Source organism: Amborella trichopoda, chromosome 3 (genome assembly GCF_054954075.1).
Source record: "Amborella trichopoda isolate Santa Cruz 75 chromosome 3, AtrichopodaSantaCruz75HAP2 v2.0, whole genome shotgun sequence".
NCBI classification, from domain to species: domain Eukaryota; kingdom Viridiplantae; phylum Streptophyta; class Magnoliopsida; order Amborellales; family Amborellaceae; genus Amborella; species Amborella trichopoda.
The window spans coordinates 2,734,229-2,760,486 of record NC_142338.1 but is presented as its reverse complement, the minus strand read 5'-3'; the positions used below and the strand labels follow the sequence as shown (position 1 = coordinate 2,760,486).

At 35.8% G+C, this 26,258-nt stretch overlaps 1 protein-coding gene across 4 annotated transcripts in view; it reads left to right on the top strand.

Moving 5' to 3' along the window:
* Positions 1 to 8,330: 8,330 nt before the first annotated feature.
* LOC105421080 (putative plastid-lipid-associated protein 13, chloroplastic) overlaps positions 8,331 to 26,258 on the top strand; it is a 32,269-nt gene continuing 14,341 nt past the window's right edge. For all 4 annotated transcript variants that reach the window (XR_966862.3, XR_016052705.1, XM_088862848.1 and 1 more), the window contains exons 1-4: positions 8,331 to 8,652; positions 10,193 to 10,314; positions 10,485 to 10,568; positions 22,943 to 23,039. Coding sequence is in view for 2 of the 4 variants with exons in the window: in XM_088862848.1 (XP_088718974.1) it covers positions 8,440 to 8,652; positions 10,193 to 10,314; positions 10,485 to 10,568; positions 22,943 to 23,039 (516 nt within the window). In the remaining 2 variants the exon portion in view is untranslated. The remainder of the gene's footprint in view (positions 8,653 to 10,192; positions 10,315 to 10,484; positions 10,569 to 22,942; positions 23,040 to 26,258) is intronic.

Here is a 26,258-nt window from a genome sequence, read left to right as displayed (position 1 = left end):
ATTGTCCAGAAGAAACCCATCTTTATTCCGCAACTAAACCGATGTCCATACGACTAAACCGCTGTCAAGGAAGAGACCATTGAGAGCAACCGATACTTTCTCTCACTAAAAGGGGAAACATCCAAAGTCTTTATGGGAACTACTTCAACCAGCAGTCTCTTCTTTCCAAGGGGATGCCTTGCCTCTAATGCAAGGGAGGAAGCCCTTGCCTCCCCCCCTCTCTCTCTCTCTCTCTCTCGGAGGCCACCTTTCCCATATGGTGACCCAAGTAGATAAGACATATTCTTTCCTCTTTCATCCCATTTAGATAAGGTTAGTAATCCACACCAAATAGAAAACTTTCGTAGATGTTACATATATATCAAAATTAAGAGATTTACCCAAGAGTCCTAATCTTTTTGGATTTTTATTTCATTTAAGAAACTTATTAATATCAATCTCAATCCCACATTATATAAGATTTCATTATGTGAGTGATTCTTGGATATCACCATATCCAACAATTTGTTCATATTCTGGCCCTTGTGGTGTCACTACAGTTAATGAAGCTGATGCTAGAGGTTTTTTGGAAGGCATTAAGCTCTTGTCAAGAATTAAGGGAGAGAAGATCATAGAAGGGGATTCATCAAACATTATAGTTTCAAGTAAAGATGAAGCTAATATACCATGGAAGTTGACTATAATTTTTCATTCTCAAACTATAACTGTTGAAATCCATCATTGTTACAAGGAGTCTAATGCCAAGGGTGATTGTCTGGCAAAAGGAGTGCACCAATCTTCATTGGTGATTAATTCCTTCCGGTGACTTTGTATGTATCTTGTAACTTTGTATTTCTTTCAATATAAATTATTTGGTAATGTTAAAAAATAAAGTAATATGTACCCCCAATTAAAAAGTTTTAGGAAAAACTTGAAAATAATGATGTTTTTTAGATGTGCTTGATTTTTTGTAATTTAGTTTTTTATTTGTTGTTAGTGTAGTGATTTGAGGACCATATGCAAAATTTGTGCTCAAACAAGTTAAAAAAGACTATATAACTCAGTGTTTTAAAAGTCGGTGATATTTTACCCAGATCGCGAACCTGATAGGAATCAGTGGGGACCGAAATGATTTTGGGATGGCATGGGTTCTCGCCTGGTCCTCCCAACCTATTTTAAATTTTATTTTACTTTATTTACTTTTTAATATTTTCTACATCACGAACTCAAACTGATTCAGACACGATCCAAATCCATCTATCTGATACGGATACAAAGGTGAACGATTCGCCCCATCGATTCAGGTTTTGATTGATATAACTTGATATGTTTGTAGAGCAACATAAGCCACTTTGAAAATTAACATAAGCAACAAATGCGTGCTAGCTTCGGTCTGGCACACATTCGTGCGGAATCAACTTTAATAGGGATTATATATATATATATATATAGGGAAAAGATCATGTGCGCCCAAGTGCGTACTGCTACAGTAAATGTCCACGGCCCAGATTGAATCTGGACTGATATGACGATCACGGATATCTGATAGTATTTGAATTTTAATTTTGTTTTTACATATCCAAATCATTTAAAATTTTAGGCATATGTTCTTAAAAAATAGGTGAATCTATGAAAAATATCAAAAAAATATTTTACATGAAATAAATTGACCAAAATATCTCTGAAAAGATTTGGAGGTATTTTGGTCAATTTATTTCACGTGAGTCTTACTGAGAAAAACACATATCTAAAATTTTAAGTGATTTGGATTTGTAGAAAAAAAATTAAAATTCAAACACTATCGGACATCAATGAGCGTCAGATCGGCCACAGAATGACCCAGATTCAATCTGGGTCATTGGTGTATGGGTGTATATATATATATATATATATATATATATATATATATATATATATATATATATATATATATATATAGGAAAATTCCTCCCAATGCCTATAGGCGAAAATAAACAGTGATTTTGCCTATGCTCATCACCTTCCAAAGTTCATCGCATGGTCACGATTGTCCAATAGTGTTTCAATTTTCATTTTTTTCCTATAAATCAAATGATCTGAAATTTAAAGCATGTGTACATCTTAGTGAGGTGCACCTAATAAAAATACAAAAAAAAATATTTTGTAAAATATAAATTGACCAAAATACCCCTATAAATTTTTAAGGGTATTTTGATCAATTTATATTTTGATATATTTTTTTATATTTTTATTAGATTCTCCTATTTTTTATGAATACACACTTCAAATTTCAGATCATTTCGATTTGTAGAAAGACAATGAAAATTGAAACTCTACCGGCCAATTGTGACAATGCGAAATCACTATTCATTTTTTCCTAATAGGCGTTATGTAGAAAAATATGGATATTTTTGTCAAAGAAGTTAGTTTTTTAGAAAAATATCTCCATACCCCATATTTTTAGGTTTCATTTTTCAATAGACCCAAAGTTTTAAAATACATCTTGAGGCATAAAAATTGTAAATTTTATTTCTTCTAACCCCCAAGCTAATTTAAACCTATTTTTTAAGCCAAACAAATATAAAAAGACATGCCTTTTCTAAAAGGTGTCCTCTCAAATTTCTCTCTTTCTCCCCGCATATCTTATCTCTCTTTATCTTTCGCACTCTCTCTCCTCTTGCTCTCTCTCTTCATGATTTTAGAGTGAGTGAGAGATGTAGGAAGAGAGATAAAGAGATAAGTTTGAGGTATATAAATGAAGAGAGATAAATGATTGAGTTAGATTTCATAGAGGTGAGAAGTTATTGGGAGGAGAGAAAGGTGTTTGGAGAAACACGGGAGGAGAGAGAAAGGGAGAGACACAAGAGAGAAAGAGAGAAGTTTGTGGTACATAAGTGAAGAGATAAATGATTGGGTTTTAAAAAACATGTCTTTCTCATATTTGTTTAGGTTAAAAAATATGTTTAAAATGATTAGAGGTAAAAAAATATCTTTTGAAACTTTAGGTTTGTCAAAAAATAAAAATAAAAAATAAAAAATATGAAAATATTTTTTCTAATTTTTGTACTTGATGGGTAGATGAAAAAAACTAGTTTTGGAACCAATGCGGTGGGTTTCACCCAGTGTTTAAAAAAACGTCGAGTCGAACCGGACTCGCCCGGTTCGACTCGCGAATCGCCATGGGGGGATCGAATCGGTTAAAAAAACGGGAATCATCCGGTTCTAGAGAGAACCGGACGATTCTGCACAGGGACTCGCCGATTCACTGTACGGAATCGGCGAGTCGGTGAAGAACACGAGTTGCACAGTGTTCTTCACGGGATTCTTCGAAATTTGTCATTTTTTGATCATTTTTCTTATTTTTTTTGGCATGTGATCTAATTTGCAAGCAGTAAACAGCTTTATTCAGCTTTTACACGGATTAAATGGTTGAAAAATTTGGTGTTTTTAGATCATGAAACTTGCATTTTTAGGGTTTCTGCCTTTCCTTGTGTTTCATGCCAAATAGGGCATGAATCTTTCAAAATTTGTAGGCATTTTGATCATAAAGTTGTGCATCAAAACCTTTTGTTAATAATTTATGATAATCGTTGAGAAAAATAGAGTTTTTTGGAGATTGAAAGCTTCGGTTCACAAAATCACGTAAAAAGTTTGGGTTTTTTTTTTTTTCCGCCATATGATTTATTTCACGACATATTTTGAAGATAATGAGTTCAATTTGTAGGGTTTTTAATCTTTATTGTGTCTATTATGATTTAAAATTTTCAATTTTATGTAATTTGGTCAATTACAGCATGAAATTTGAGATGAACATAGAGATGTCTGCGGAACCAAAATTCCGCTGTTTTTTTTTTTTTTTTTTTCGCTTTTTGATTTTTTTTTCATGATATATTAGAAATAATGTGTTAAAAATTTAGGGTTTTGATTCCTTATATTGTTTTTAATCAAAAAATGTACTCAATTGGATGTAATTTATTCACTTAGAGGTGGATTTTTGAATTAAAATGGCTTATGTAAAATGGCTATGTGAAGAACATAATTTTTTTTTTTTTTTTTGTTGTAATTCATGATCAAATTTTTTGTTTTTTTTTTTTTTGTAACCCATGATAGAATTTTTTGTAATCCATGATCAAATCTTTTGTAATCCATGATCGAAATGTTTGTTTTTTTTTCTTGTAATCCATGATCGAATTTTTTGTTTTGTTTTTTTGTTTTTTGTAACCCATGATAGAATTTTTTGTAATCCATGATCCAATGTTTTGTAATCCATGATCGAAATATTTGTTTTTTTTTTGTAATCCATGATCGAAATGTTTGTTTTTTTTTTTGTAATCCATGATCGAATTTTTTGCTTTTTGTTTTTTTTGTAGCCCATGATAGAGTTTTTTGTAATCCATGATTGAATTTTTTGTAATCCATGATCGAATTATTTTTTTCTTTTTTTGTAATCCACGATCGAATTTTTTTTTTTTTTTTGTTTTTTGTTTTTGTAATCCATGATCGAATTTTATGTAATCCATGATCGAATTTTTGTAATCCATGATAGAATTTTCTGTAATCCATGATCGAATTTTTTGTTTTTTGTTTTGTTTTTGTAACCCATGATTGAATTTTTGTAATCCATGATCGAATTGTTTTTTTCTTTTTTTTGTAATCCACGATTGAATTTTTTGTTTTTTTATGTTTTTTTTTTTTTTGTAATCCATGATCGAATTTTATGTAATCCATGATCGAATTTTATGTAATCCATGATCGAATTTTTTGTAATCCATGATCGAATTTTTTGTAATCCATGATCAAATTTTTTGTAATCGATGATTGAATTTTTTGAAAATTTGTGATTTTTTTTTTTTAATCCATGATCGAATTTTTTTTTGTAATCCATGATCGAATTTTTTGAAAATTTGTGATTTTTTTTTTAATCCATGATCGACGTTTTTAAAAATTTGTTAATTTTTTTTTTTAATCTATGACCGAATTTTTTTTTGTAATCCATGATCGAATTTTTTGAAAATTTGCTGTACTTTTTTTTTTTTATTTCTTTTTATCCATAATCGAATTTTTTGAAAAATGATGATTTTCTGAAAAGATGTGAAAATCGTGATAAGGTTTTGATTATTATGATGTATTAAACCCAATTTTTAATTTTTATTATTTGAGTTTGCTGTACTTTTGTTTTTTTTTTTTTTTCCATGATTGAATTTTTTGAAAAATGATGATTTTCCGAAATGATGTGAAAATCGTGACAAGGTTTTAATTATCATGAGGTATTAAACCATATTTTAAATTTTTATTGTTAAAGTTTTTGTTGAAAAAATTATATGTTGATAGATTATTTATGCAAAAAAATGCATGTTATTATATTTTTAATACAAAACTGTATTTTTTTTATCTGTTGTTCATGGATTTTTTAGTTGGAATGACTGATGTTAGCTGGCTCTGTGAAAGAATTCGCATATTCATTAAAAAACATGAAAATTCTTAATGGAGTACCCTCATTTCTTATTGAATTCCTAAAAAACAATATTTATAATAAATTTTAATAAATTTTTCGAATTTTTTTGAAGCTTTATTATGACCGATTCACCCGATTTCCGATTCGAATCGTCGATTTGTCGATCCGAATCAATTTTTTGGATGCCCGATCGGGGTCACCGATCCGTATTTTAAACCATTGATTTCACCTAAAGAATTGAGTCGAGAGGGACGTCTATGATTTTCCCAAAATTGATTCTCCAACCCATGTGAGCAAAGAGCCAAAGACAATTAATGTCTTCATATTTAAAAAATAGATTTGGAACGTCGGTGTCGTCCTCGCCGACATTGGATAGCTGGGGTGGTTGTCATCTCCATACTTAGGAATAGAAAAACAACTCAATATTTGCTATTTTTAGTCCAACGTCTTCATGTGGAGAAATAATGTCTTCGATGTTTTCAATTAGGTCTTTTGTCCCCCCCTATAGCTTCTTTTCAAATCTCCTTGTTTCTCGTCTCTCTCACTCTCTCATTTTCTTCCCCCCCCCCCCCCCTTCTTTCTTTTTCTCTCTTTTTTCTTTGTTAGCACTTTCGTAAATTTCTCATTTTCTCAATAAAATCACTGTTCTCGCTAAAAAAAAAAAATGTTATCAAAATCTTATTTCTGTTTTTTCCCCAAGTTTGAATAGAAACCCTATTGTTTGGCTCAAACATGTGAAACAAAAAAAAGTTTACACAAGGTTGAGGCCCTAAACAATCAAATTGGGGCACATCTCAAAAGTTCACCAAGATGAGGTTTTTTTTATGCCCAAAAAATCCTAAAATCAATCATTCCGGCATTAAGATATATGGACATGAGAAAAACATATAATAATTACTAAATAATTGGGTCTTAGTCAGACTTCCCCATGTATTTTAGATCAATTGCTACAAAATAAACACAACAATAAGTACATGCTGTCCCTCCCCTTACGTGTTTGAGTAAATTAAACTTGGATGCCGGTTTGGTCAAGTAAAACTCGAATGCAAGCGCTATAGAATATTGGACTCACAAGAGTTAGTGGTATCACGCTATTATTATGATTCCTGAAATAGATGTGACAAACGTTTTATAGTGACTGACAACTCACATGACCACAAAAACAAAAGAACTCGATTCTACTTATCTAGTTTATTATTAGTATCACCAGACTAATGCTAAAACTCTATCTCGACTATAGAGTATACGGTTGCTATCATTTAAAGGAGATTCGACTAATGTTATTCAATGAGCTAGTTATAAAGCAACCTTTCACAATAATTAAATGCGTGTTCGAATAAATTTTAGATGAACTTGGAGAGAAACGAGTAGTGCTTAGACACGTAAGCTGAGCGGGGCACATGCTGAGCATAAAGAAGGGTCCTCAGAATAATCATGAATAACAAATTAAAAAATATGAATTTTATTGCCCATTTTTGTTCAGTGTGTCAAACTAATATATACTAGCCTAGGCACCGATCCACGGTCCAATTGATTAGCTCCAATCTCGATAACTATGCTATTAAATCAATGATTCTTATGCAATTCACTCATCGAGACATACACTTTTTTTTTAGGTTTAATTTCTCAACATACCCAAGGCCAAGGTTTCAAAATATGTTTTGGGTCATAAAAATGTCGTATTATATCTTTTAACCCCTTGGGCCAATTTTATCTATTTTTTAGTTCAAACAAAATTTCAAAAGACATCATTTTTTTAGAGAGATTTGGGGATAAATACGAGAAGAGAAAAAAAGGGGATTTAGTTAGGAATATAAAAAATGATGTATTTTGAATTTTTGCTTGGGTTAAAAAGATAGATAAAGTTGATTTAGAGGTTAAAAGACAAGAACTCTATACCACAAGATATGTTTTGAAACTTTGGATCGAATGAAACTTAAAAAAAGAGAGTATAAGGATATATTATCATTTTGTAAATACAATTTAATCATAATTTTTAGAGTATTTATTTGAAAATTAAAAATAATAATTATATTAAGGAAACATTTGGACCGTTAGTTAAGCTTGTTTTTAGATGGACCACCTACTTTATACCTCTGGACCGCATACTGTAGAAATGCGGTCCAGCCCGCATGAAAAATTTTTCCTCTTTTTAAACCCTGACTCATGATCTGTCACATTTTACGCTCAGAAAATTGACTCATGGAGGCTAGACCACATTGTGCGGTCCGAAAAGTGTGAAGCATCCATCTTAAAGATGGATGCAAGTAGGTGTTCCATTGAAAAACAATGGAAGTTAACGGCCCAAATGTTTTTTTATTAGAATTATTATTTTAAATTTATTCATATTGATGATCTCCATGTTAGAAATTATATGTTATTGAACATTAAATCCAAAAATCCATATAAAAAATAGATTTATTAATAAGCCCACATTCGTAAGTATGCGGGCTTGACGGCATAGAAACCGGTTCCTTTCACATTCGATTATGTGAGTCTGTTGAGCAGCAACAAGCAGCCCCGATTTTGCACTCGATAAAAAGGAATCACACCATCAGCATGCACGTGTCCTGCACTCCTTATGGGCATTTCCGTTATTGTCTCTCCTCGCCCTCTCGAAAGAGCGCGAAATATAATTGAAATTTGTCTTATAGGTGTTTTTCGGATTTCGTGATTAATCTAACGCCATTCAATTTGACAATCTAATGTGTTCAATCCCTTTATCAAGTTCAGTAATTTTTAAAATTTATTTTTAGTAACACACCCATCACGTACAGCTTGTTTTCCAAACTTCACTATATTATTGTACGGGATGGTGAACTTACTAAATTAACGAGCGCAAAAACTAACCCCCAATCAAAGTACCAAGGAATTTTGCAGGCTTTTTCTCTCAAAAAAATGCACGGACCAGTCGTTTGTCATTCACCTTGAAACGCTAGAATTTTACGGTGTTCACAGGCTTTAAGTAATGGCGAGACGAAAACCTTTCTAAAATTTGTTCCTATTCTTGGTTTTTGCTTTCCGCCATGGCTGCGATTATCCATATAATCCCTTCTTTTACTGGAGTTTGTAACTCTTTGAAGCCAGGCAATGGCCCTATCTGCCGTTTTAGGGTTTCTACCCGTTCTAAGAGGATAGGTGTGAAAATTAGAGCAGTTGCAGAGCCAGCTGTTGGAGCTCCTGCCTTTCATGCACAGGAAATGGAGAGACTTGCTGCTAAAGAATCGTTGATGCTTGCTGTAAGTTTTGGGATGACGCTTAGTTGTTCTTTCTTTCCCTGAGAGTTTGTGCCGAAGTGGGCGGAATTTGCTTATAGTATCCATGATTTTGTTTTTATGCTTGGTTTAGCCGTGATTCTATGACATTTGTGCTGGTTATGTCCCTGTTCTTGAATGTGAGGAAATAATTGGGGGAAATTTCCTGATTTTTCATCGATTTCTTTTTGATTAGTCTCTGATATGAATGTCATTTTGCTTGGCTAAACTAGTGGGCTTTCTCGTGTGTCTGGAATCAAAGTTTGAAAATCTCTATTTTGGTATCACATTTGTCCTGAAATTGACACGGAATGAGCCACGAGGATTGATTTGATTCTCCAAGAGTTTTAGGAGAATTTTTTTCCTGAATTTGGGGACTTTGAGTTCAGAATATTGCTTGGTTTTGCACACCTTTCCCCTTTCGTTTCTGTTTCATTGCCCTACTATAGTACTGTTAGGTCAACTTTCAGCCATAATTTTGCTGAATTTTGCCCAGGAATTTTGCGAATGCAGTGTTTAACTACTTGGCTGAGTCCACTCGGACTCTGCCCCTTGCTGAACCGAGTACCCGGGTAGAGCTCGTGCCTATTAGAAAAAATAAGAAGGAAGACATAGAAATTGTATAAATTTGTGGGATCAATGTATAAAACTTATATATCTAACTTGGATGTTTTTAACAATGATTTGTGAGTTTTTCTTGTCATTCACTTGTTGTGTTTTCCTCTGTTTTTCTTTTGGATTTTTCTCAAATGTCTGTCCTTAAATATTTTTCTAAATCCATTTTTTATTTTTTATTTTTTTTCAGCTTATTTGGACTTTTTATATTTTTTTTTGCTTTTGTTTCACTCTTAAAATTTTATTTTATTTTTTAACAAAATTTGAATTTTCTTTTTAGCCTTTTAGGGACTTTGTGGGCCCTGTACATTACTTGGCCGAGTTACTTGGCTTGGGCTAGGCCCGAGTCTGAGGCCCAAGGAGTTTAAGAACATCGTGCAAAAGTGGTTAAAATTTTTCTGTACTATCTGGTTAGATAAAGAAGGTTGGTTTGGCCCAGCTGAATAGGTTGATTCTGGAAAATTTTGTGTTTTTATTGTTTGAACTTTGTGCACTTCAAATTAAATCCAAGATTCATAGGCTTGACTCCCCTTTTTTTCCAATTTCTATAATTTGCATACATTTAGTAACAGTTTGAATGAACTTGGGACAAGAACTTCCCCGATTCAGGTGAACTTTCATTGAATTTCTAGCCTAATAAAAGCCTATGATACTGGCCAACACTTGAGGTACATCAGCGCAATATTTTAGCAAAAGCATGTCATGCTTACCGAAATGAAGGGTATTTCGGCATGTTGATATGAAAGTTGTGACAAACTCTAGATTTACATCCCTTGGCCAATTAAAACTAATACTATTGTATATGCACGACCTTATTTCCCTCATTGTTGATACTTTCTGATTTATTCTCTTGTCAGTGATTCCATAGATGGCTCCTAATGGTAGCTGCTTCCTTGTTCACTTGTCTCAGCTTCAGGATTCTGGAGGCTATGAAGCTTTAGTTACTGGGAGCATAACCAATGAGCAAAAAATTGATGTGACTGAAAGAATCACAAGTCTCGAGAGGCTTAACCCCACACCTCGTCCTACTTCGTGAGTTACTCAGTATTATGCATAACATAAACTTGCGTGTTACATTTTTTACAAATTGCATTATATTAAGGATTATTGTGATTGAGGTAACAAATCTATGTTTTAGAGGGGCATTGTTTTAAATTTACTTGTGTTCAAATGTTGAATTGGATTTTATTTCCTTGATCCAGGTCACCCTATGTGGAAGGTCAATGGAAGTTTCTGTGGTGGGGAAGTGGCACCCCGCTTTTGTTTGCTACAAGATATTTGTTTGAGTAAGCAATTTTTTGGCTTGAGATAATGGGCTTTCTCACAATGCATTATCAAGGCAGATGTACTAGTGTGAAACCAATGGATGCACTAACTCATTTAATTAAAGGGAAAGCTTTCTATGTTCCCCCTACAACATAGAAGTTCTATCCTCCCCCTACCATCCAGCCGTCCATTTTTTATCAAGAGAGCCACTCACCGTTTGATCTTAGATCCGACGTCTCAAAGTATTTTATTTTTAGTTTTTTTAATACAAATTTTCTGAATATGAAATTTGGTACGTGCCATCTTCTCATTGGGGCACACCCATAAAAAATATTAACAATAATTTTTCGATAAAAAATAATGACCAAAATACCCCTTAAAACTTTTAGGGTTATTTTGGTCATTTTATTTTATTGAAAATATTTTTTTTATATTTTTCTTTAGTGCGAGTTTAATAGAGGAATGGACATCCAAAATTTGGTGTCAAAACAGTTTATAAAAAAAATATTAAAAATAAAACAGTGTAGAGACGTGACATTGTGATTGGGCCGATCTTAGCCCTCCATTAAAAAATGGACGGTTAGATAAGGGGGAGGATAGAACCTCTATGTTATAGGGGGAACATAGAAATCTTTCCCTTAATTAAATTGCTTGGTTTTAAAAGTAAGGCATGGTCTTTGGGTAATAATTGGCTGTGTTGATTCTTTTGCATGAAATTTATGGAATTTGTTTCTTAGCATAATTTAGTAATTTGACTCAAATGAGTTTCCTCGTGTATAGTACTTACTTATTTTTTACAATGTCATTACTAAGCTTGAATCCAAATATGATGGATCCTTTTACAAAGTGGGGAGGACTATTACCGTATTGATCATTTCTCAACTATCCATTTTGTGGCTCTTGAAGGGGATGGAGCCTGTGAGTGGTCAGGAACCCTGCTGAAAGGCTGTGGCAGAGACATATTAGGGGATTTGAATATATACTAGTGATGTCGGTGTTTTCAATTGGTTCGTGATGAAAGTAGTTATCAGTCAGTGTTTCTAATGGTTGTAGAAAGTGAGATGGATATCTTGGAGGATATTGATGTTGGATGACAAATTTGAAAAGCTAGAAAGGTTGTTAGACTTTTCTTCTAATGGTATATAGAAGATGCCAAGCTATTTGTCAATTGCTTGGAAACGTGCCTTTGGGATAATATGCTAAATGGGGGCAATAAGTATGCAAGAAACATTGTAAGGGGCTGTAAATTAATGAAATTTGATAATATCAATTAACTTAGGGGAAATCATTGATTGAAAAAAATAAGGTAAAGTTTAAGGCTGGAAACTCTTTATACTTTGCTTTCATGTTTTCGGAATTTTTTGACATTGGGTCTATGTTGCATGGAAACATGTGTGTTAGTGGTAGAAACTGGTACTGATGTAGGGAAGTTGGAGAAAGAAAATAAAAATAAAAGAACAGGTGCGAGAAGATACCATTTTGATCTCTAGGGGAGACCACCCCAAAATGATGTTATCACAAGATCCACAAATCAATTATTTTTCTCCATCTATCTTGTCCAACACCTGTAAATAGGAAAAAACCGTAATTTTCTCTATAAGAAACCCTAATCACTATTAAATCCTTGCCCTTCATCTTTCAAATTGAATTTCCAACTTTACACTTGCCTTATATACAACAAAAAAGACAAAAAATACCCTAAAACTTAAAGGTTGGATCAATGACTATCTTTTTTCATCACCATACAAGTGTCCCTTTGAATGCAAATCTTCTTCGTTGATTCAATTGGTTTCTTTAGGCAAGTGTATTTCCATCCTCCTCATTGGGCATTCAAAAGCATGTGTCATGTTTCATTAAACCTATAACAAATGACCTTATAGGTACCCACTTGATCCGTTCCTTCTTTTCTTCTTTGAATTTTAGGTGGTAGGAAACCTCCTTTTGCGTAAGGAATCACTTGGTCAATGCTCTATTGTAATTTGTTCTCCTCTTGTAGAGTAATTTGGAATGCCTTGCTTAAGGTCCATGTTCAAAGTAGAAAAGCTTCATTCCCAATAACTGGTTAAAACCCATTAACATTTTGGGCAGCCTTTTGTCCTTCAGATTCTTGGAGGTTGTTTCTGCCACAAGTCTATAATTTTCCCTTGAATGATCCCCTAATAATTATATTAGAGATTGTGGAGGTATTGAAAGAATATTTGCTCATCACATGGAAATTTTCATTCAACTTATTTTTCACTGTTTCCCAATCAGAAATTTTTAGTGCAGTCGAGGTTGTTGAACTTGTTCCTCTAGCTCATGACATACATATGGAGCTTTGTTGCAACAAGTTTAACCTTAGGCTCCTTTGGCAATTCACTCCATTCGAAGAAATTTTGTATTGAACTCAATTAATCAATATGACCTTCAATGTGGAGCTTATCCATGAAATTGGGGAGATTAACTTTGATACTGAGGTTGCAGATGATATAGTTTTGATCGATGAGACTAAAAGTGGCATCAAAGCGAAGTTAGAACTTTGGAGGAATGCTCTAGAATCCAAAGGTTTTAAAATTAGCCGGACTAAGACGGAATATATGTAATGCAAATTTAGTAATAATAGGAGTAGAAACGATGAAGTAGTTAAGATTGATGGCCAATAAATATCTAAAAGATAATATTTTTGATATCTTGTATCGATAATCTAGGAAAATAGAGAAATTGAGGAAGATGTCAAATATAGAATTAGAGTTGGTGGGCGAAGTGGAGATGTGCATCCCTAATTTTATGTGATCGCCGCATACCAATGAAGTTGAAGGGGAAGTTCTACAAGACAGCCATGAGACCAACTTTGCTTTATAAGATAAAATGTTGGGTGGTCAAAAAACAACATACCTATAGGATTAGTGTAGTTGAGATAAGGATGTTGAGATGGATTAGTGTCAAGCCAATAAAGGATAGAATTCAGAATGAATATATTTGAGGGAAAATAAACTTAGGTATGGCTTCAATAGGTGATACGATGAGGGAAAATAAACTTAGGTGGGTTGGCCATGTATAGTATAGACCTAATATATTACCGGATAGGAGGTTCGACTTGGTTCAAGTAAAATGCTCTAAAAGGGCAAGAGAAAGGCCCAAAAGGACATGGATGGAAGTAGCGAGAAAAATATTGAGGGACTTATGGTCTTACTGAGGATATGGCCATTGATAGAGCAGAATGGTAGAACAAGATCTATGTAGCCGACATAATATGGTTACAAAAAGTGTGATCTTCAATAGCCCCACCAAAAGTGCAAGCCTTCAATTGGATGGCGTGCTTTGAAAAAGCTCTCATAGTTGACCAACTCCAACGGAGGGGAATTCCCATTCCCAATAGTTGTGTTATGTGTCTCTGTGAAGAAGAGAGCAACCGTTACCTTTTTATCCATTGCAATCTTGCCCTCAACCGGTGGAGTCAGTGTCTTTGTCTTGTCGGCCTAACCTGGGTAACACCTGCTTCCCTACCGGCCCTCCATAAATTCTCGATGGACTCTTCATGGCCAAAGGCAGGCAGACTTTTATGGAAGGTCTCCATAGTGGCAACGATCTGGGTCATCTGGACCGAAAGAAACTCAAGGATCTTCCGAGGAGTCAAGTGTGATGCTTCGACACTATTCCACAAAATTACCTCTTAGGTCATTTTCTGGGCTTCTAACCACAAGGAATTCAAAGGCATAACGACTTTGACTTTCCTACAAAATTTGGAAGACGTCCTCCATTTCCACTCCCATAAGGTCTCATAAGCTAACAACTGGTCCCCTCCTCAGGCAGGCCTCACAAAACTCAACTTTGATGGGTGTTCTCTATGAAACCCAGGACTAGTAGGAGTGGTTGGGGTCTTCAGAGACCACCATGGCAACATCCTGGCCTCTTTTTCCAAGTTTATTGGCCATGCCGACTCCCAACTTGCTGAGTCTACAGCTCTCCTCTCAGGACTCAAAATGTTCAACCGCGCATGGGGACAACCACTGATTGTTGAAGGAGACACCCAAAACATTATCACTTGGGCTGCTGGAGATGCTCCTCCCCCTTGGTACCTTGCTTCGATTTATGACGACATTATGCACATTTGCAGGCATACAACTGTCTTATGGAGGCATACCCAGAGGATATCAAATGCCCTGGCAGACCAACTAGCTAAAAATGGAGTAGTCGCACATGCCACAGGCAATTTTGTTGGATTCTCTTTGGAGTCTTCTTTGTAGGTTCATAAGAGCTTGGGGTTTTTTTGGCACACCTTTGTACTTCGGTTCAGTGTTTCAAAAAGAGTCAGGTGGGTCCTAGGAGGCCTGGGGGGTCCAGGCCGCCCAGTGCCTAGGCGGGGACCCGGAACCTGGGCGGCCCAGTTGAATCCAAAAACGATTCTACAGTTATATATTGTATAAAATATAAGAATTAGGTATTTAGGGCACATCAGATTTCAAAGTAGACTACACATTAGCATACACTCCATAAGCATAACCATAAGTCGGTCCATACCCAATTAAAACTTAAAATTTACCAACCAAATTATCAAACCAAAGTTCCCATATACCATACCAGTGGAACTACAAATCCACTATCCACAATACACAAACAAGAGGAAGAAAACAAAAATAAAAGTAATACTTGAAGACTCAAAAGAATCTTCAATAGTTCAATCAATGTTTTTAATCATTATTCAACATTCATCATTCATCATCAGAGAAAGTAGGGTCAACTGCATTTGCATCATATTCATCGGAGTCGTCACCATCCTCGACATATTGGTCGTCCTCCTCCGTCTCTTTTGAATTTGCTTCTTCTTCCTCCTCTTCCTCCACCTTCGTCCTCTGTGCAGAAGATCTAGTGGTCCTAGGAGGGTCAGCTGATGTCCTTGAAGCATCCATGACCATGTCCTAGTCAATCCTTTATGCCCTCGACCTTATCATCATTAACTAACCACTCCATAGAATTTTCCATATTTTTTGATCTGATGGGATCTCTCTTGGCAAACCCGTCCTTTAAGAATCGATTGTACTTGACATAGACTAGGTCATTGAGGCTCTTTGATTCAAGCATGTTCCTTTTCTTTGTATGAATCTAAGAAAATCAAATGAAAGTAATTAAAATATATGGTTCATGTATTATTAATACAATTATACAAATTACGCTTACGACATTACCTCTTCAAAAGTACTCCAATTACGCTCACAACCGGATGAGGAAGTGGTTAGGTTTAAGATCTGAATAGCCAACTTTTGTAAATTTGGAGAACTACACCCATGTTGGCTCCACCAATTGACTGCAAAGATATAGAATAAAATCATAAATAAATAATAAAATTATAAGAATGAAACTAGATTCCTTGAACTTGATGAATTTAAGAGTATTATTACTGCCTGGATCAATTTTGGTAATTTGCCTCATCGCCATTGGACTCCTAGAAGACTTTAATGAGCACTTGTAATTTATCAGCTCATCTGTGCATATAATATCCTGGATATCAGGATCAGGGACTAGCACATCTACACACTTAATTAAATCCAGTCATAATTGTGTCATTTGTGTGTATATCCTTGTCAACATAAAAAAAAAGCAGGGTCCAAATAATAACCAGCTGCATGCAATGGCCGATGTAGCTGCCTATCCCACTTCTCATCAATAATCTCCAAAACAGGCTTGTAGTTGTTCTCATCATCATCAAAAATTTTGGGCTATTTCTCTTTTGCATTTCTCCATAGCCTCATATATGTAGCCCATAAAAGCCTTGTCACTGTCAACCATGCGAAGGACTTTAACAAGAGGAAAAAATACCTTAAGAGCGCCCTTCACCCCCTCGCCAAAAGCCCTAGAAAAGATAATATCTCTCACCTTCTTCCCGACCTGATCCTTAGACCACTTGCATGCTCTTTAGTCATCCGAGGTAAACATCTTCCTCAACTGCATTCTCCTCGAATGTATGCTATCTAAGCATAAGTACCAGGTCGCAAATCTCGTGGCCTCACAATCTCTTTCTTCTTTGTAAATCTATGCATCATTGTTGAGGGTGAGATGGTGGGTATAAATGAAATTTGTAATTGACTTTGCCTTCTTCATTGCACCTGATATCTCGGTTAGACCGCCAAGATCCTCAAGCATGAGGTCTATATAATGTGCTGCACATGGTGTCCAAAAGATTCTAGGATAAGCTATGCGCACAATTTAGCTGCAACAACATTAGGAGCAGCATTGTCTGAGAAAACTTGTACAACAAGATGCTTCCCAACCTCCTTGATTCTCTTATCTATAACTTGGAATATGTAATGGGCATCATGGATATGATCAAAGGCAACAATAGACTTAAAAAAAACAGTCCCAAAAGGACAATTCACAAGCAAATTCATCTGACTTCTTCTCTTCCTATCACTCCAAGCATCAGTCATAATAGAAACCCCATACTAAGCCCATGCATCCTTTTTAACTGCTACAGCTTCCTTCGTGACACTCACCGCTTTTTTCAAAAGAGGCTCTAATAGCGCATATGGCGTTGGGGGTTTCATCCCAGGCCCAAATTGGCTAAGTGCCTCTATCGCGGCATAGAAGCTTCTTAAGCGAGCGGTATTGAAAGAAATGCTCGCCTCATAAAACCATGTAGCAACATAATAAGCACCTATACCTCTCTCTTCCTTCTTCATTCTATTTTCAATAGTGGTTTGCTTCTTTGTTTTCTCTCTTACAACCTCAGAGTCAGGCCGAGGCAAAAAACTATCCATAGGGCCTCTAACCCAAGGCTTCTTGCTCCTAGAACCAGAAGCAATTACAACTCTCTTTCCCTTTCTCCGAATAATGGATTTTGTTCTGCCTCTTGACATTCCTCTCCAATCCCATCCTCATCACTATCATCATCATCATAATTGACCCGAACCCCATACCTAATTTCTGCTATGGAGGCAAATCTCTCATCTTTTTTCATTTTTATCATACTAAAAAAATTGGTTATTTCCTCTTTAACAACATCATGAGCCTTTTTACATGGGGTAACATCCGCCTGATACCGACAAGATGTTTCTTGAACTGGTTTATGCCCCTTTTTGTATCCCTCTCATAAAACTTGCATCTTATGCAATTTTTATCATTAGGAACTGGGTTGTAGCCACATTTCCCATCGGGATCGCCACTCCTATTGGATCCCGAAGAAGACATCTCAAAATAATACAACTTATACAAGCAATAAAAAAAATCATTTACTTTGATTGCTCAATCTCCAAACTTCCACCTTAAAGATGCTTCTAAGGATTCAAAATCTTCTAAAAAACCCCCCAAATAGATTTATAAAAAAGTAAAAATTAAATCTAATATCAATGACTGATGTTTTGATCAATTACTCATAACTTTGAGAAACCATTCAATCTTAAAGAATTCACCAAAAACTAGTTTTTTGGGGGCATTCTTTCTCTAAAATGGGCTGTAATGAGTTTTAGGTTTGAACCTAAAACCCACATTTTTGGGCCCTTAATATAAAATAAAAAACAAAAAATGCCCTTGCCCCTGCCCTTGGGTGGCCGCCCAAGTTTGGGCGTTGGGCGGCCGCCTAGGCGGTTTCTTGGGCGCCTAGGGTATGACGCTTGTTTTGGGCGCCTAGGCTTGGGCGATGCGCCCAGGCCCCCAGAATCACTTAGGCTCCGGGCGGTCCGCTACTTGAAACACTGCTTCGGTCCTATCTTTCAAGGGCTTTTGGACTCTTTGGATCCATAGTTTCTTTTTTTTTGTAAATCCTCTATAATCACTCAATTTTTGTATAGGGCTACTCTTTTTGGGGGAAGCCTATTTTTTGCCGAGTGGCCTGGCCTGTGGGGCCTCTAGATGGACTACTGTAATCTTTTTCTTTTACATAATGCAACAATTAATCGCTTAAAAAAAAAGATTTATATAGCCGACCCCAAATAGTTGGGATACGGCTTCGATGATGATGATGATGGTGAACTTTGATTCCAGAGTCTTGGGGGATGCTCCAAAGGTGTTCCTTCCCTCAAAATTTACTCATTATAAACAAGATAAGTTCTCGGAGTTGGCCATGAAGCTTGCTTCATCCCTTAGTTGAGATTTGGTGTAGGATCTACTAGATTGCCAGCACCCTTTTCTCGGCGGTCATCACTTTCTAGTTGTTGCAACCGTTGATTTGTTTTACTGATTTCTCCTCGGATGTTGCCACTTCCCCCTGAACTTCCACTGATCTGAATTGGAAAATCTTCTATGGCTTGATTTATGCTCTCTTTAATTTGCTGATTCATTTGTGGCACTATACCCTCGATTGCAAAAGCTTTGGCAGGCATTATGATGGTTGGATCTTGTGCTGGTCTAATGCCGATTGATATAGGGAAGAGGGAGAGATAAATAAAAGTTGAAAATGGTAATAGAATATAACTTATTGTTGGATCTCAAGGGACTCTATCCTTTCACAAGACCCACAAATCAATTCATCTCCATCTATCTTGTCCAACACTTGCATATTTATAGAAGAAACCCTATACCCCCACTTCCTCCATGGGAAACCCTAATCATTTTTTAATCATAGCCCTTCATCTTTCAATTGAACTTTACCCCTTAATTCTCTACAAGAAAAGAGACATAAATACCCTAAGATACAGAATAATAATAAAAAGACCTCAAATAAACCAATTTTAGACTCCTTAAAAAACACAAAAAATTTAAAATTTGAAAGAACCCTAATAGAAGTGGAAACTCTTACTTACGCTTCAAATTTATGCATGGTTCCCTTTAAATTAGCCCTAAAAGTATCTCTTTCAAGAGAACAAAAAATATCTTTTCAAAAAAAAATAAAATAAAAAAGCTCTAGCTGCGTTAGGTAGGGGGTGTCATTCCTCATACGATGAAAAATAGGATTTAACAACATTGGTATATTATAAAGGGACAGAAGAAATCCAATATAATCTGCCAATACATCATTTTATCATGACTTGTCAAAAAAAAGAAAAAGAAAAAAGTAGTTATGCCTTTATGGGCTGAATCCATGCATATTCTTCAAATTCGTCTATGTCTTCTCAAAACAAAAAAGAATATGAAGTTTATAAAATGATTTAGTCGATGGTTAGTGAAAAAGAAGAAGAAATCTAAAGAATCTAGGAGGTATGCAAAAAATCCTGAAAGCAAAAAAGAATATGATTTATAAAATGATTTAGTCGATGGTTAGAGAAAAAGAAGAAGAAATCTAAAAAATTTAGGAGGGTTTGCAAAAAGTCCTGTTTTATTTTTGAAATTTAAAAATAGTCTCATATATTTGATGTTTTACACTCAAAGTTCCACTTTTTGTGAGCATAAAGTGTATTTTAATTTTATCTCTTTTATCATTCATCGGATTAAGCTCAAAGTTGGTATGTCCATACTTCTCGCCATCACAGACCTGACCCGGAGATGTGGATCTTCCAAGGCACATTAGCATGGCGTACTCCTACTGTATAAATCCCTAGAATAGTCTGTCTTGGACCAGATCTGGAACTATCCGCCATAAAAATATTAACAAGTAATTAAAATAATAAATGCCAAAAAAAATACCCCTACAATATTCAGGGGTATTTTAGTAGTTTATTATTTTAAATTTTTATTTTTATTTTTTATAGGTCAGTGATGGTGAGAAGTATGAACTTGCCAAATTTGAGCTTAATCCAATGTGTAGAAAAAGAGCGAAAATTGAAATACACATTTTTCTCAAAAAAAGTGGGATGTGAGTGTAAAGTATGAAATATATGGAATTATTTTTAAATTTCAAAAATAAGATAAGATTTTACAGTAAATTTTGCAAGAATCTATAGTGGTACGTGTGTTGATATGTGTTCGACATCTGTCCGACATGAGTACAATATCTAAGTAACATAATTTGTGTGCCAAAGCTTGGAGCTTTTGCATGCATATTTTGTACTATTCGGTTTGAGGTGTTTCTACTCCAGTGATGAGAGTTTATGATTCATCTCTTCTACTTCAAATTAAACTTTGGTTTTAAGCTCATCCTTGTGCTAAAAAATGGATGGTTTAGTGGCATTTCACTATTTTGTACCATAATTGTAGTTGCTGCTCTTCTTTTGGTAATCAATAATTACAATCTACCCTCCTTTTGTTGTCTTTACAGAATCTTTTCATGCAAGGAACGTATACATATGTAGCTTGTGTGAAACTCAGTGGTGGAGTGATGAGGTTCAGAAGGCCATTAGCTAAAAATGATCATGTTATAAAACTTGGCAATGTAATAGAAATGATCAAACTTAGAAGAAATAAAATTATTAATAAAAATGATAATACAATAGTAAGTAAGGCTAAATTTAAGGCATATAATAATATATACAATAAACTGAGAACAAGAGAAGGTGAAAAAGACATCTTCAAGCTAATAAAACTGAGAGAGAGGAAGTGTTGGAATTTATACCATATTAAATGCATTAAGAGTGGGGATTGGATCTTGTGAAGGATGACGAGGTCAACGAAAGGTGGAGAGATTAATTTCAAAAATTGTTAAATGATGAATACTAGGGGAACACACCTTTAGGAGCTAGCTTTGACATAAATGAGGGTGGAGGTCATAAATACTTTCGCAAGACTAGAATATCGGAAGTGATAGGAACTTTGAGGAGGATGAAGATATGAAAGGCTTGAGGACCAGATGGTATCCTGACAGAGGTTTGGATGTGCATGGGGGAGATTGGTATATGATGGCAACCATGCTATTCAACAAGGCTTTGAGAACAAAGAAAATGCTAGACGAATGGAAGAAAGGTATTGTGGTTCCTATTTTTAAGAACAAAAGAGGCATACAAAATTGTGTAAACTATGGAGGGGTCAAACTTATGAGCTACATTAGGAAGTTAGCGGGGGAGAGTGATTGAGCAACAATTAAGGCATTAAACTTGTGTATTGAAAAATCAATTCGATTTTATGCAAGGGAGTACAACAATTTAGGCAACTGATTGAGAAGTTCAGGGAGAGGGAAAATGACCTCTACATGGTCTTTATTGATTTAGAGAAAGCTTGCGATAGGGTACACAAATATGTAATTTAGTAGGTGTTGGATAAGAAAGGAGTTTCCAGATGCTATATTAACATTTTTGAATGATTTGTGCAACGGATCGCTAACTAGTGTACGGAAAAAAATAGTGGAGGGACAATAGGTCTACATCAGCAATGTTGAGCCTATATCTCTTTGTTTTAGTTAGGGCGAGTTAAGTAGGCACTTACAAGATGAGGTACCATGGTGTATGTTGTTCTTGAATGATATAGTTTGATCGATGAGACTAGAAGCAACGTCAATGCAAAGTTAGAATTTTGGAGGGATTCTCTAGAATCTAAAAGTTTGAAAATTAGCCGGGCTAAGACGAAATCTATGGAATGCAAGCTCAGTAATAATAGGAAATGGAGAAGTGGTTAAGAGTTAAGACTGATGGCCAAGAAATACCTAAAAGAGAGTATTTTTGATATTTTGGGTCGATAATCTAGGAAACTGGAGGAATTGAGGAAGATGTCGCACATAAAATTAGAGTTGGGTGGGCGAAGTGGAGATGTGCTTCCAGAGTTTTATGTGATTGGTGCATGCCAATGAAGTTGAAGGGGAAGTTCTTTTAAACAGCTGTGAGACCAGCTTTGCTTTATGGGATGGAATGTTGGGTGGTCAATAAAGAATATATATAGGAAGATTGCAGCTGAGATGAGGATGTTGAGATGGATGAGTGGCAAGACAAGAAACGATAGAATTTTGCAATGAATATATTCGATTGAACTAATGTGTTGCTTCGATAGACTGTAAGATGAGGGAAAGTAGACTTGGGTGCGCTGATAATGTGTAGAGTAGACCTAATACAACACTGGTTAGGTGCACTGTCTTGGTTCAAGTGGAAAGCTCTAAAAGGGCAACAGGAAGGCCCAAAAGGACATGGATAGAAGTGATACAAAATATGGGAACTTATGGTCCTACTAAGGTTATAACCCATGATAGAATAGAATGGCAGAACAAGATTCGTATAGCCAACCCTAAATAGTTGGGATAAGGCTTTGATGATGATAATGACATATGTAGCTTGTGTATGATCTGGGGTAACTTGGGCACTCATTGTCCTTTCATATCAGTGTATGGTGGATAATTTTACCTAGGGGAATGTGCATCCTCTGGGACTTCATTAAATCTCCATCGTAAATACTTGAGAACAGATGCTAGATATCCTTGCTGTGCATTATATGCCATATACAGGCTGTGTTCTTTGTTCTTTCTCTTTTGTAATATTCTAATCTCATGCTTCAATCATGGTTCTCTTGAATTAAGATGCCGAAGAGGAAGCATGAGACAGTAATAGAGTGAAATTTGTTATATAATTGGACAGGGAAATTTTTTTAAATAGGTTAGCTTACTACTTTTCATTGAACTGTTCAACAGGATAGTTCCTTCTGCTCTAGCATCTTTGTCAGGATTGGATGCTCTCTTCAAGGATGGCTTTGGATATGCAACAGCATCTTTGAAGTTCATAAACGCGGTAATGCATAATATATGTAACCTGTAGCAATCGTATGATGATGTAACTTGATTTATTCTTATTGTGTTTTCTGTCATTATTAACTGCCTTGACATTCCATTAAGTCACAAAGTCCTATTCAATCTTTCGTATGTTGTGTTCAAATTCTTTTCTGACGTAACCTGTGGCACTTTTTATTGTTCATTTCTCTTGAAGAGTACCAGTAAAGAGATGCTTTATGTTTTCTTGCTCGGTGCATGTTGTTTGACATAGCTCATTCAAAAGCTGTTACTTTACTCCTGGAACATTTGCTGTAAATTAGATGTCTGCTTACCTTTTCTACTGAATTTCTGTAATGTGTGAGGTGCATATCGAATTACTATTTAAAAATTCGATTTTAACTCAAAATAACTCAGAGTCAAATCTACTTGGCTGGTTGCAGAGTTATATGACTGAAATCGTCTGATATACCTGTGTTTTTTGTATAAAATATTTGGGAAATGGTCCTATGTATTTTCACCACACAATTCCAGGGTGTACATGAGTTTTTCCTGGGTGTACATGAGTTTCGGACTGTCCGTTTGAATCAATAAAAATTCTCAACGCCTTTAACTTGGAGAACATGTCAATATGTTTTTAAGATCATTTTTTTTAACCTTTTTGCCCTTTTTCTCCCTCCCCTATTCAAACCCCTCCACACCCTGTTTCTTTCAAACGAGAAGTTTTCTTACCCATCAATAGATCACCCTTGCCAATTTTCTCTTTCTAACTTCTCTCTTTTTCTCTAATCTTTCTCTCTCTCTCTCACGGCTACAATACCGATGGCTACTAGTCCGTAAAATTTCATGGTTCGCCATCTCCTTGAGGTTATATAGGAGCTTTGATGGCATCTCACTCTGCGGCTGCATGTGATTTTGTAGGCTTTGAGCGGTCAAATGGATCTTGGAGAGAAGTTCTAGTTGTGGACATGATGAATTGAGGGAGAGAGGAGTTGATGGGTTGGGATTTGTTGCTGGCTTTGGAGAGTTCTAGTTGTGGACATGATGAATTGAGGGAGAGAGGAGTTGATGGGTTGGGATTTGTTGCTGGCTTTGGAGAGTTTTAGTTGTGGACATGATGAGAGAGAGAGAGAGAGAGAGAGAGAGAGAGAGAGATGGGGGGTGAACATGGAGAAATCCCAACTGAAAATGCTATCTTCTACAGATAGAGGTCTCCTCGATCCAATGAGAGGGATTGAGAGAGAATGAATTGGGGGAAGAACCCAAAAATAATACAAGAAAAGACCTAGATTATTTAATTACTAGTCCTCTCTCTTAGGACAACCACGTTTCCAAAGAATGTTACGGAGACCAAGCACCCCCCCGTATGGGGCTTTACAGATCTTTCCTCCCCACAAATTAGCCAGTTTTAGGGAGAAAATGAATTTAGAAAGAGAGAATGACCACATTTACTAGCAGCTGCAAAACCTCGTAGATGTATGGCTCATTCTAATAATAGAAGACAACGGCAAGGTCAATGAGGGCACAGGGCTTCTTTGACCAAAAGGAATGGTTTGATAACATGAGAGTGAAAAATAGGTATGAAAATCAAAATAGACAGAGCCATGAAAAGACATGAAATTGAAACTAGCGGCTACGTGGAATTCAAAGGAGTAAAACTAAAATCAAAATTTCTATTTTCTTTTATTACTGTATCTGAATTTCACTTACAAGTGCCACAAAACACTGCAGTAAACAAGAAAGAAAACCCAAAATACAACCTAGGATCTTTCCTTTTACTGTCAAATAAATAGACTTGATCGAGGATTGAAAAACAAGCTTTGACTATAAATGGTAATACAAATAATAATCCTGGAAATTCAAATAAACAAGCAAAGAATGACTGATAATAAAACTAAACAGTTGGAAAGACTTACATGAATTTGTCAAGGCTGACCCCCGTAGGACTTAGTATACCCCATATTTGATTTCTTGACCAATGGAGCACACTAATCCTGTTGAATTCTCTGAGTCGAGAAGCTCTCTTGGGCAATACCTTTCATATGTAGGTGTTTTAGAGCATAAATAAGGTTAGGGTTTCTAGACCCCTTTTAGACCTCTCTAGGGCATGCCTTGAAAGGCACTTCCCTTGGTTCTACTGTGGGCTGGGTGTTCCCCTCTCTATTATCTTTGGGTGGCATGCCAACCCCAGTAACTTAGGTTGGTGTGTGCCACTGTTTGGTGACTAGAGAGGAGAGAGATAGGAGAGTGGGGCTTCGCGTGCGAGAGAGAGAGAGAGAGAGAGAGAGAGAGAGAGAGAGAGAGAGAGAGAGGCTAGGAAAATTGTAGTCCCCACATTTTACCCAAAAAATGAGGAGGATTCTTCTCTTTATATAGGCCTCAAGGGCCTTAGGTATACCTATCCAATTTATGACTCATCATGACCAATCAGATTTTAGAAAATCTGTGAGGTGAGAGAGATGAAAACTGAGCCAACCGTCCCATGAATTAACCATCAGAATTTAGAAAGGAATCTAGGAACCTTATCGCTTGAATCTTTGATCCATAAATTGTAGGAAGTCAAAAATAAAAGATTGGTCAATGATACAAAACATATTTTCAAAAATCGACTCCCACAAAGTAAGGATGTAATGTTTTCAAAAGATTTTCTAACCAATTTAAACACCTTTTAATTTTTTAATAGAAACAAGAAAAAGCGGAGGGGTGTGCCACCTCACGTGTGAGGTTTAGGCCCCATGGGCTCCACTCCCCACCCTTGTGAATGTGATGGTAATGTGGGTTTGGATCCAAGGGCTTTTACTGCTGAAAATAATTTTAAAAATTCTAAAAATTCTAGAAGGGTCAAGATAAGTGATTGTCAGGGCACTTCACCTGACCCAATAACCGTGATCCTCAACTATCTTCTCAAACCAAACCAATGAGGCCCATGATCTCATGCAAGGGCTCGTTAGTGACTAGTCAAAGGTGACCAATAAATAATAGAACCACAATCTCGGAATGTAGATTACAATTCCTCCCCTTACGAGCAAGTCACACGCACATTTTACTATAGTGAAAGGGGGACTATCTCTATGCACATTTTCAGGGTTACTTCATGCAATTGTCATGTGCATAGTTGAGGGGATCTTGGGCAAGGTGGCGATCTCGATCCGGCTATCCTTTATCCGGAGCTCGAGCAATACGTGCCTCCTACTATCAGGGGATCCCAATCCCTACATATTGGGTTCTCAGTTCCTATAAC